A 13293-nucleotide genomic window follows, 5' to 3' on the forward strand; every position below is an offset into this window, starting at 1 on the left:
GTATTAGCACAAGGACATCTGCTAGGGCACTTCCTCTCCTTGCCCCAGCCCCTGCCAAAAAAACAAACCTGTTCTGAGGTTCCCCCCCAAAACTCTAGGGCATATTGGGGGGAACAGGGGTGTGTGGGGAGGGGAAGCCCCATTGCATGGGATTATGTCTTTAGGTGTAACTCTAAACATGTACTTTAACATTTTACATCATCAGCTCCTTCCTTGAGTAGAGAAGGGGAGGCTCATTCTTATATACTGAATCTCTGGCTCCACACATCAAGTTACTGTTGCTTAAAAAAAATAGTGATATTTCCTTTGTTGGCGATTCAACTTCCAGAAAGTATCATTTTTTAAAAATACGTACCGCTTCCACGAGCGTCACTTTCCCCCACGTTAAATTTAGCTGTAAACGAAACTACCGTATTTTTCGCTCTATAACACGCACCTGACCATAACACGCACATCGTTTTTAGAGGAGGAAAACAAGGGAAAAAACATTCTGAATGAAACAGTGGATGTATCATTTTTGTGCTTCATGCTGTGGCCACAGACATGTGATCTGATGGTGAATTTGGGGTGACCCAATGCAAAAATCCTGAGAATTCCTGTGGATCCATGCTTTGTAACCACGTTTTTGCACCATTGCAGCCCCAGGCAACAGTGGGTGCGTGATTTTTTGGGTGCAGGCTGTAGCCATGGACATGCTATGTGATCTGATGGTGAATTTGGGGTGACCCAATGCAAAGATCCTGAGAATCCCTGTGGATCCATGCTTTGTAACCACATTTTTGCACCATTGCAGCCCCAGGCAACAGTGGGTGCGTGATTTTTTGGGTGCAGGCTGTAGCCATGGACATGCTATGTGATCTGATGGTGAATTTGGGGTGACCCAATGCAAAGATCCTGAGAATCCCTGTGGATCCATGCTTTGTAACCACATTTTTGCACCATTGCAGCCCCAGGCAACAGTGGGTGCGTGATTTTTTGGGTGCAGGCTGTAGCCATGGACATGCTATGTGATCTGATGGTGAATTTGGGGTGACCCAATGCAAAGATCCTGAGAATCCCTGTGGATCCATGCTTTGTAACCACATTTTTGCACCATTGCAGCCCCAGGCAACAGTGGGTGCATGATTTTTTTGGTGCAGGCTGTAGCCATGGACATGCTATGTGATCTGATGGTGAATTTGGGGTGACCCAATGCAAAGATCCTGAGAATCCCTGTGGATCCATGCTTTGTAACCACATTTTTGCACCATTGCAGCCCCAGGCAACAGTGGGTGCGTGATTTTTTTGGTGCAGGCTGTAGCCATGGACATGCTATGTGATCTGATGGTGAATTTGGGGTGACCCAATGCAAAGATCCTGAGGATCCTTTTTAACCACGTTTTGCACCATTGCAGCCCCAGGCAACAATGGGTGCGTGATTTTGGGGGGGCAGGCTGTAGCCATGGACATGCTATGTGATCTGATGGTGAATTTGGGGTGACCCAATGCAAAGATCCTGAGGATCCATGTTGATCTATGCTTTGTAACCACATTTTAAGTGGGGGGCGAAGGAAAAACAAAGAAGGGACATGAGAGGGGTGTGCAGAGAAGCAGCTGGCTAAGTATGCTGGAGAGGGATTTAACGGGTGGGAGGAAAGAAAGGCAAAAGTTCCCCCCCAAGCCAGCCATCTCTCTCTCTCTCCCTCCCTCCCTCCCTCCCCCCTCTCTCTCCCTCCCCACCCCTCTCTCCCTCTCCCTCCCCCCTCCCTCTCCCTCCCCCCCTCTCTCTCCCTCTCCCCCAACAGCACCGGAGCACAGAGAGGAATTAGAAAGAACGACACTCTGCTTGCCTGGAGGGGAGGGGCTTTCCCTGCTCTTTGTTCCGTTTCAGCAATCACAGCAACGAAACAGAGGAGGGTGGGCAGTAAGACCCTGAGGCAGAATGCAGGAAAGCAGTCACGGAGAAGGGAAACCTGAAACTCTTTTCAGGTTTCCCTTCTCCGTGACTCGCGATTTGACTTTTGCTTGATTTTTTGGCTCCAGGGACCACACATTCGCTCTATAACACGCACAGACATTTCCCCTTCCTTTTTAGGAGAAAAAATCTGCGTGTTATAGAGGGGAAAATACGGTATTCCTTAAGAGGACATGTGTTATATTTATCCAGCCTTGACCAAATCCAGTGGCTATGTACTTACCTTCTTGTGTTTAGCAGCAGATTCATTCGGAGGTCTTTCGGCAGCGGCAAAATTCAGTGCCCCATTGCAACAGACTCCTTTGTGTTCCAGACCGTCCAGGAGGATTTTCCTTAGCGCTTCATAATCAGGCTTTTCCTTGTACGCTAAATCAGATGCATTTTTCAAAAACCTGGCTATTTCACCTATAGAAACACAACATTCAATTTGCTGGAGGTCAGACATTTTTTAAGGACGCAAGAGCTTTGCTGCATCGGACCGAAAGCCTCTCTGGCCTACGTTAAACTTTCCAAAGTGGCCAACCAGAGGCTACTGAGAAACCCCCACCTTTCCTTGGCTGAAATACGCAGACATATATTAGCAAGGGTTGCTTCTTAAATGACTTGGAGGTCACCAGCTCTGTGATGGCCATGCCCAACTGCACTTGCGTGACCAGCTAGAAAGGTGGCCGGCAATTGTGAAACCTTAGTGTTAACATTTGAACTTGGCAACGCAAACCAAAATACAGGAAGCTGATTAGGCTGTAATGCCAGAAGCTTCTTGGGACTAAGCACAATGACCTTAATGGACTTACTTCGGAGTAGAAAAGTACTACTGCTGCTGCTTTTAAGCAGTTGTAACAGTTTCAAAAACCAAATCCCTAGCTGGGTAATAAAGCTATACAACGCTGAGTACAGGACTGTAGTGTTAATCTTTCTGTTGAGTGCAGAAGAGTCGGTGCGAGGTATGTGCGATATGCAAAGGACCTAGGAGCGCAATCTAGGTTTCATAAGCTCAAGTAACACACGCATGCATCATGAATTCATTTTCAGACTTGTGCCAGTAATGTAGCTCAAACAAAAATCAGAGAAGGAAGCAGGCAGCATTCGGGGTAGACACAGAGCACTTGCGAGCATAAGATCCTAACAAAACAGAAGCAGGCCAATGGAGCATCTAGTCACGCATTCTGTTCTCCCAGGGGCCAAACAGATGTCTGTTGGAACCTGCAAGCAGAATCTGAACTCAACAGTCGTCTCCCTGGGGTGTCCTTTGTTGCAAAAGCATTCCTCTTCTCCCAGAAATGTGATACACAACAGTCATTCCTGACCCTTTTAAGGTGGAATGGAACTATATCCTAACATCCTCCCCCTTTCCATGTAACCTGTAGTACCTGTGGTTCAACCCAGTTGCAACCTCTGTACATAGACCTTAAGTTGTTCTCTGTTAACAACCTTTTAAACCGAAAGGGGGATATTGTTTTTGTTTATTGTGCATTTTTGAGTTTTTCATATTGTAGACCACCCTGTGATTTTTTGATGAATTTAATTAATAATAATATATCCTGAATCTTCCAACATTCAACTTCACTGGATGTCCATAGACAGTGCCCTTTTATCTAGAATATTAGCCTAGCCTAGAGAAGTCCTGGTCACAGCCAAGGTAGTTAGGCGTAAAGAAAACAAATGTTCACAATTTGCAATGTGCTGCCATGCAAAACTTCACTCAGATGCCTACAATATCCTTGTATTCTCTGTTGACTACACCTTTCCTTCCCTGTTCCAAGTCAGAGATGCTTCTGATGTGAGCCAAAGAAATTGCTGCTGTTGCTGCTAAATTTGAGTAGTTTTGAATTGAAACAGGTTCCTTTGGAACCATCAGATGTTTCTGGACTACAACTCCCATCAGCCCCAGCCAAAGATCAGGAATGATGGGAGTTGTAGTCCAGAAACATCAGGAGGGCTACAGCTTGTGCACCCCTGGTCTGGAAGGTGGCAATCTTTCTGGCATTCCAAACCATAACAGGTTTCAAAGGTTGATTTCTGAATGGGAACGTTGGTCAGTTGGCTCAACTTACTGCAGTCTGTTCCTGTGGGAGCCCATCTTGTCACTGAATCTGGGAGTTCGTCCAGGAGCCTGAAAAATTGAGGAGGCATAGAGCAGGAAGAATTACCATCGATAGAAGAATGGAGAATGAAATTAATGGACTACGCAGAAATGGATAAATTAACAGGAAGTGTCCGAAACCAACGAGAGCACAAGTTTACCAAGGACTGGAGTAAATTTGTGGATTATATGAAAAGCATATGTGATGAGCAAACAACGTTTGTGGTTTTACAGGAAGCTTTGTGAAGAAATAATATTAGAAACACTGTAAAAAAGGGAACAAGGGAGTAAGTTTATTTAAAACAAAAGACAATGTTAAATTTAGAATTGCGGATAGAAGATTTGATAACGGAAGATTTGCGGATGAGTTGAAGGAAGTCAAAATTTGTATTTGAGATAAGATTGAAAATGTATGTTTAAATTTTATATTGGAAATTGAATAAAAATAATAATAAATAAATAAAAAGTGAGGAGGCATAGAATGTTAGATCAGAAGGCGGCAAAATCTAAAGGTTGTCAGGGATGAGAAGAAGAAGAAGAGTTTGGATTTGATATCCCGCCTTTCACTCCCTTTAAGGAGTCTCAAAGCGGCTAATATTCTCCTTTCCCTTCCTCCCCCACAACAAACACTCTGTGAGGTGAGTGAGGCTGAGAGACTTCAGAGAAGTGTGACTGGCCCAAGGTCACCCAGCAGCTGCATGTGGAGGAGCGGGGAATCGAACCCGGTTCCCCAGATTACAAGACTACCGCTCTTAACCACTACACCACACTGGCTCTCGGATGAGATGGGGAGGCAAAGCAGATCAGCCTCCTCTTGAAAGCTGGAGACTGCGGAAATTCAGGAGACCTGTCGGCCAGCCAATCAATCCATGACTCTCTCTACCCACTGCGTTAACCCCCTTTGCATCGTGTGACTATAAGCACCACTATAGCCTGAGCAGAATTACGGCCAAGGAAATGTCTTCGCTTTCCAGAGCTCTTGCCAAATGTTTTGCAGGGTAATGGAATAAAGGAATCCCCTCACAAACACACACCGCCCCGAGATAAATTTGCTTTCTTTACTCCCAAGTCCACAGATTAATGGTCGTCTAAAGTTCAGCACGGTTCACCAGGCTGGTGCTTGTTGCTCAAAAGTAGATTCTGAACGCAAAATGGCAACAGATGGATAAGTTAATAGCAATAATAATAATAATTATAGTTCTAAAGCAGCACCGAATTAAGCTTGGGCAGTGAGCGAATAGACTTCTAAAGAGAGTTGTGCATGCTTTTTTTGCAGTTAGCACCAAGAGTCTAGGAGGGTTGCAACAAATGTTGGTGCCCACATTTTGAACAGAACCTGACAGCGTCTTTTAACATCTGAAGGACATACACAAGCACAAAAACACATCTCCAGGAGGGAGGAATTGACTGGAACTCACAGGTGTGTGTTTAAAGCATGTTTTCAGAGCTACCATTGCCCTTGAAACGATATAGGAACAGTCATCCCACCTTCCCTAATTGCAAAGGAATGTTTTAAACGCTGGATTGTTTTAATAATGTGTTTACTGCATCTTGTTTTTTATTTATAACATTTCATTGCACTTGCTGCAATTTGATCTTTATTTGCAAAGCTTTACAATGCCCATAAACCACTTAAGAGATTTTAAGCGCCATATAAATTGCCTAAATGAGTACATTAAATAATTACTTTTCCCATCCTATGTTCATATGATGATTTTAGCTTCTAAAAAACACACCTATATAGCCATTTTTTGGGGAACTTTAATAAAAAAAAAAGATTAAAAATAAAACTTTAAAGAAAGAGATGGTGGGCCAATAGCAGGTTCCATTTTTTGCTAGGAAGTCCAAGCGGTCTTCACTTTTTAGTAAGACATTCCGTAGGGACTCAAAAACTCAGAAGATGGATCTCCTAAAATTTGCTTTCCAACTTGTCTACTGATTGTCTGCACAAGTTTACAGAAATGTCAAGTCGCCATGGGAGCCAATGCTCCATCATGTATATTTTGTGGACACTATGTGTGTGTGTGTGTGTGTGTGTGTGTGTGTGTGTGTGTGTGTTCCCACTATGGAAATTTCAGAATCCTAAATCATCTTTCATTCCTTACTGGCCTTATCAGTCAGCCAGAGAGCAAAATGGAGAGAGGGGACATTTTAGCACTTGATACTGGTTCGTGTAAGGACGCGGGTGGCACTGTAGGTTAAACCACAGAGCCTAGGACTTGCCGATCAGAAGGTCGCTGTTCGAATCCATGTGACAGGGTGAGCTCCCGTTGTTCGGTCCCTGCTCCTGCCAACCTAGCAGTTCGAAAGCACGTCAAAAGTGCAAGTAGATAAATAGGTGGGAAGGTAAATGGCGTTTCCGTGTGCTGCTCTAGTTCGCCAGAAGCGGCTTCGTCATGCTGGCCACATGACCCGGAAGCTGTACGCCGGCTCCCTCGGCCAATAAAGCGAGATGAGCGTGGCAACCCCAGAGTCGGCCACGACTGGACCTAATGGTCAGGGGTCCCTTTGTTGGTTTCTATTTCCCTCACTGAGCAGCAACTGCAGCCACAAGACATTGTTTTGCATTCCACAGTCAGCGTTACTGTTGGATTCCCACGGGAATGGGAGACTGGATGTGACGTACACTTGTTTCCTGTTTTTCACTGTGCTCTCGGTTTCTTTGTTAGAGAGACGGTTGCTTCTCTGCTCTCACAGAGGCAAGATGCATGTTTGTATTCTCTCAGCATAGAGTGGAAATAAAGTTAAGAATGTGGCACATACTGCTTGTCCTTCTGCTGTGTGGACTGCTCTGCGTGGGCTCAAGATAAGACGAGCCTGTATCAGCTTCAGATGGGCCGAAGCTGGTCAAAATCTCACACCCTTTACCTTTACTGGTTCGTGCAGCAGACACCCCTGTCCTGACTTTCTACTCCCAGTGTGTAGTCTGGATTCTGCACAGAGAGAAGAGGGAGCAACAGAAAAGAGAGGCGAGAGCCTAGCCCTAAATCATCCCATCTGCTTGCCAAGAAGGCTATGACAGATTTCACACCTTATAGTGAGAGCAGATTTGAGTAAGCATGAAAACCAGATCAGGTTTGTTTGTTTGTTGATGGCTATGGCAGTTGAGGCAGACGGAACCTGTAGTCCAAAATATCTGCAGGGCACGAGGTTGGGGAAGGCTGTCCTAAAGTGTGATAAATACAAGAGTCTTATGCCTTTCCATATGTGGTGTGGGTGATAGGAACATTGGTTGACCAAAATGCTTTGGAGTTGGAAGCAATCTGCCTTGGGAGACATTGGAACAGTGTGCCTTCGGGGGTAAAGTCAAGGTGTTGGATGGAGGCATGGGAAAGACTGTGGAACACAGACATAAAATTTACAGCATGTTCTGATTTAAGAGAAAACTATAGGAAAATGTTATACAGATGGTATCAAGCACCAAGTAGATTGGCAAATGTATAAATCAAAATCGAATTATGTGCTGGAAATGCAAAGGGAAAGAAGGTATCTTTTTCCATATGTAGTGGTCTTGTAATAAGGTTAAAGATTACTGGGAAATGATATATAATGAATTGAAAAAGAAGTTAAAATTTGTAAAGAAGAAGAAAAAGAAGCTGAAGCTGAAATCTTGGGAATTATGGGATCAGAGTTACCTAAACAATACAACAACAACAACAACAACAACAACAACAACAACAACAACAACAACAACAATGCCCTGGTCATCTGGCTGCTTTTCCCCCAGCCACTCTGGGCAGCTTCCAGCAGAAATTTATGTCTTTGATGGTGAGCATCACATTCTCCCATGCCCTTTTGGAGAGGTAAGCCATTGCCGTAGCTGCTTTGCCAATACGCTTGTCCAGCACTACATCAATGGAGACATTGCTGGTTATGGTGGAAGCCAGGCAGACAAATTCGTCTCCCACTTTAAGCGTGTGGTCACTAATGCTGATGTGTGGAGTGCAGGTGATGTTCTGACCCAGGACGCTGGGTCTTTGTAAGCCTGAGACCAAACTCCGTGCAGTCTTGGACAAAATGGTTGATGAGGCTCTGCGGAGCTTTTTATCATCGCTGTACTGAACTGAAACCGAACATTAAAAAGACCTTTGCTGGATCAGAGCAAAGGACCTTCGACCATCGAATCCGGCATTCTGTTCTCACAGCAGCCAACGAGACGCCTATGGAAAGTTTGGAAGCAGGACCTGAGCACAAAATAAGTCTCCCAATTTCAAGCAAGAAGCATTCGGTGGAGGTAGAACACAACCACTGCAGCCAGAAGCCTTTGACAGCTTCATCCTCCAAGTTAGTGGACATTACTGCATCTTGTGGCAGCCAATTCCAATTTAACTATCTGCTGTGTGGAACAGAACTTCCTTTGTCCTGAATTTAGCGCAATCGGATGGCTCTGGGTTCTAGAAACATGAGGAGTGATGTGGGGTAAGCAAACCTGCATGGAGATTTCCCCAGATCTTTCTTTTCCAGTTTTCCTCCTGTTTCGTAAATTCATTCGTAACAACGAACGGAGGCCAATATCAAATACCGCATTAGACAAGCCTGGCAGTTTGCTTACTAAATGCAAGTAAAAGAAACATGGTAAATTAGATCACCCTCTAGGGCATCAGAAGATGTTCCGATGTAAACTTAAAAATCTCAGAGGCAAATTATGTTATTCAAATGGTCCTAATTTGCATAGGATGTGTTTTTTCCCCCCAGATTGTAAGAGTGGGAGAAATAAACCTCTATCTGTTTGCTCCACACCATACTAAACGGGTTTGGAAGCACTGCTTTAGGTTGGAAAAAATGATAACCAAGTCCAGGATGCTTCACGAAAAGCAAGAGCACATGCTCTGCTTTAAAGTTTAGCCCCTTGTCATAGAATACAAAGCTGTGCACATCGGCATCTAAAGAGCCACAACGATATTCAACTCAAGCAGCAACGTAGAAAGTGTGTTTCACTGGTGAGGTCAGCCAACGTACACGACACTCCCTCACACTGATGCTGCCCAGTGGGGGATTTCAGCTTAGTTCTGTTGACTGATGAGCAGCATTTTGCCAAACCGGGGGTTAAGAATGTGGTGCCCTCCAGTTCCCATCATCCTTGACCACTGGGCAAGCTGGTTGGGGCTGACGGGAGCTAGGAGATGGGCAACACCTGGAGGCAGGGCCGTCTTACCCATAGGTGCTGGAGTGCGGAGCACCTGGGCGCCGGGCTCTCAGGGGCGCCAGGCCAAGAGTCCAGGGCCTGAGAGTTGAGTCTAGTGAAGAGCCAGCCCATCGGTCAGAGTGCTGTGGCGGGCTCTTCTGCTGCGGGAAGCTCTGCGCTGTGAGTTTGGGGGCGAGTGAGCTAGCGAGCGCTGAGGCGGCCTGCCAGCTCCGCCCTCCTGCGCATCTGGGATTGGCGTGGGGCCATGGAGAGGCCCGTCTGTGGGGAGGCCCACACAGTATACTTCTGAGCACAATGCAAAGTGTTGGTGTTGACCTTTAAAGCCCTAAACGGCCTCGGCCCAGTATACCTGAAGGAGCGTCTCCACCCCCATCGTTCTGCCCGGACACTGAGGTCCAGCGCCGAGGGCCTTCTGGCAGTTCCCTCATTGTGAGAAGCAAAGCTACAGGGAACCAGGCAGAGGGCCTTCTTGGTAGTGGCTCCTGCCCTGTGGAACGCACTCCCATCAGATGTCAAAGAGATAAACAACTACCTGACATTCAGAAGACATCTGAAGGCAGCCCTGTTCTGGGAAGTTTTTAATGTGTGACGTTTTAATGTATTTTTAATCTTTGTTGGAAGCCACCCAGAGTGGCTGGGGAAACCCAGCCAGATGGGCGGGGTACAAATAATAAATTATTATTATTATGCAGCTTACACCACGAGGCGCCCAGCTTTGCTCAGACGCCGGCGCTTTGGGCTGGTTTGTTGCGCTGGGCTCCTCCGCTGCTTGCGTTGGTTGCCCCCCCCCCCCCCGGCGCCGAACAACTCTGGGGAACCTTTCCTAAAAACTTTGGGGCATATGCTTAAGACACAGCATTTGCTACCCCTGCCTTTGACAGAGGATCTTCCCAGTCCAGTTGCCTGAAATTCTATAATGACATCATTGCTTGTGGGCATAGCTCAGTTGGTTAGAGCGTGATGCTGATAACGCCAAGGTTGCAGGTTCGATCAGCTGCATATTTCTGCATTGCAGGGGGTTGGACTAGCTTTTCCTGAGGGTCCCTTCCAACTCTATGATTCACTATTGATAAAATCTTGGGCTCTGCCACTGAGCTTCAACCCTTCCTTCAGCCACCCCATTCTTAAAAATTAAAAGAAGTGCAACGCGCACACACAATAGTGCACATGGATTTAGTTCGGAGTCTTGGGGGGGGGGGGAAGGAAGTATCATCCCTCCAAGGGGTTAATCCTTGGCTGGAGAATTAAGAAAGAAGCTTGATGGATTACATTGATCGGATGCTGAATGGCGCTAGGGGTGGTCTGCGAGGGACTCTAATGATCAGAAGTTCTAAAGGAGGGGGGTGGGAAATAATATATATATTAAACAATACTGTACAAAGTCAACATTTACAGATGCAATCTGTATTATCTGCAGCCTGCAGGCTCCCCCCGCTCTCCCCCACCCCCTCTCTCTGCAGAGAGCCAGTGCCAAACTGAATGCACAGATTGATTTCTGCAGATCAGCTATCCCCATTGTGTACCTCTGTTGTGACTTGCCCTACTTAAAAGTTTGCTGCCTCCGCCACTCGCAGCACCTCCATCGCGGCGTTGCCGGTGTGCCGAGCGAACGGCTATGTGGGGCCACAAGCAATTAGCTTCCTCAAGTCCCACCAGTAAGAGCAAAAGAGCGACAACAGGCAGTGCATTTAACCAGGGCTAATTACAGTACGCATGCTGGGTGGAGGAGGAAAAGGGCGAGGGGGAAAAGGGAAATGCTAAATGTTTGTGTTTTCTTCCCCCTCCCTACATTCACGAAATGCTTTCCTGAAAGCACACAGAAGAGATGAGGGGGGGAAACACCCAATAAAATCTTCTTCAAATATCCAAAGGACTGCCATATGGAAGAGAGAACAAGCTTGTTTTCTCCTGCTCTGGAGGGTAGGACTCGAATCCAACTCTATAATTCGTACAGGGGGCAGAAGGAAGCAACAGCATTTACAACAGGGGTCAGCAAACTCAAGTCACTGTGACGGAAGAGGTGACTTAAGTGGAACTGGCTGGCATTCCCCTGTCATTGAGCTTAGCAATGTAAGAGGCAGCCTTACCCAAATATTGCCTCCATCTAGGCACAGAGAGATATGCTTTATTTTTTTATTTGGAAATCATGAACTGTGGCTGTTGTTGTTTTTAGTCGTTTAGTCGTGTCCGACTCTTCGTGAACCCATGGACCAGAGCACGCCAGGCACTCCTGTCTTCCACTGCCTCCCGCAGTTTGGTCAAACTCATGCTGGTAGCTTCAAGAACACTGTCCAGCCATCTCGTCCTCTGTCGTCCCCTTCTCCTTGTGGCCTCCATCTTTCCTAACATCAGGGTCTTTTCCAGGGTGTCTTCTCTTCTCAAGAGCTGGCCAAAGTATTGGAGCCTCAGCTTCACGAACTGTGGCTAGCCAACTGCAATTCTGACACTGCTTAAATGCACACACTTTAGAGCAGGGGACAGCAAACTTTTTCAGCAGGGGGCCAGTCCATTGTCCCTCAGACCTTGTGGGGGGCTAGACTATATTTTGAAAAAAATAACAATGAACAAATTCCAATGCCCCACAAACAACCCAGAGATGCATTTTAAATAAAAGCAGACATGGCAGGCCCCACAAATAACCCAAAGATCCATTTTTTTAAAAAAAGGGCACATTCTACTCATGTAAAAACATGCTGATTCCTGGACCGTCCTCAGGCTGGATTTAGAAGGCGATTGGGCCAGATCCGGCCCCTGGGCCTTAGTTTGTCTGTCCATGATTTAGAACATTAAATGACTGCAGGAAAGTTACCAAACTAAGCATACATTTGTGTGGGTAGGCTGTGGCTCTCTGGACATTGTTGGGACTCCAACTCCCATGCGCGTTAGACAGCACAAGGGATGCTGGGAGCTGTAGTTCAGCAACACTCATGCTGGTAGCTTCGAGAACAATGTCCAACCATCTCGTCCTCTGTCGTCCCCTTCTCCTTGTGGCCTCCATCTTTCCCAACATCAGGGTCTTTTCCAGGGAGTCTTCTCTTCTCATGAGGTGGCCAAAGTATTGGAGCCTCAGCTTCAGGATCTGTCCTTCCAGGGAGCACTCAGGGCTGATTTCCTTAAGAATGGAGAGGTTTGATCTTCCTTAATTTCATGCAATTTAACTGCTAGTCCATGGTCCTGATCAAGCTGCAGAAATATTCATGGCCTTTATATCCGCACTTGATCCCTGGGATCATCTGCAGGAGTGTTGCTGGCCGTTCCCCAGGTTGGCGAGGTTCCTCTGACAATAAGAATCTAACCCCCCAGTTATTGACCCAGAATTATGGGATGCTCTGCCAACAGTGATTCAATAGCCACTTTCCGTCTCTGCTTTTAAATGCTTGCTGGAAACTTTTCTACTCTATTCTGCAGGCAATTAGGAACACACCTTTCTGCAACAGTTAGCTGATTTCTAACTTTTTATATGGTTTTACTGTGCGGTTTTATGCATAATTTGTTGCAAACTGCTTGGAGATTTTTCTACGAACAGCAGTACATATTTTTATAACTACCTAGCTATGCCCTTTGAGCCAATGGAACAAGTGAGCTACCTTTCTTCTGCTTTCAGCCACAACAACTTTTAATGTGATTTGCTCGGTGGTGGAGCAGAGATAATACTTTGTTCCAAAGTTTAGTTTACGGACAGATTTTAAACATTGCTTTTAGGCAACAAGGTCCCCTTGATTCTTAACCCTTAAAATGACCTGGGCTGGTACATATACAGGCTGAAATCATAGCCATATAGGAAATATGAGAGACACAGAGAGAAAGAGGCAAATTTCACAGAGACTTCTCTTTGCTTTGCCCAGTTCCTCCTCCTTAAAGATCATACTCAGGGCTGTATGTAATTCCACGCTTAAAAATAAACCCGACTTTTGGCAGCAAAGTAGCCAAAATCCCACACCAAAAAAAAAAAAGCGAGCCAGAATTGGGCAGGCAAGATCAAATTTCATCAAATCAAGCCGGCCTGTCACTGTGATACACTGCACAGCATGTTGGGACTAGGCAAACCTGGGTTCGAATCCTCATTCCGCTATGAACAGATGGCTTAGATTACACTGGGACATAAATAGC

At 46.0% G+C, this 13293-nt stretch overlaps 1 protein-coding gene across 3 annotated transcripts in view; it reads right to left on the minus strand.

The window, feature by feature from the left end:
• Nucleotides 1-13293, minus strand: part of VRK2 (VRK serine/threonine kinase 2) — a 73596-nt gene that overhangs the window by 13715 nt on the left and 46588 nt on the right. For all 3 annotated transcript variants that reach the window (XM_028725133.2, XM_077925424.1, XM_028725135.2), the window contains 2 exons: nt 4009-4067; nt 2178-2359 (listed from right to left, as the gene is read on the minus strand). In XM_028725133.2, coding sequence (XP_028580966.2) covers nt 2178-2359; nt 4009-4067 — 241 coding nt within the window. The remainder of the gene's footprint in view (nt 1-2177; nt 2360-4008; nt 4068-13293) is intronic.

Source organism: Podarcis muralis, chromosome 3 (assembly GCF_964188315.1).
Source record: "Podarcis muralis chromosome 3, rPodMur119.hap1.1, whole genome shotgun sequence".
In the NCBI taxonomy this organism is placed as follows: Eukaryota; Metazoa; Chordata; class Lepidosauria; order Squamata; family Lacertidae; genus Podarcis; species Podarcis muralis.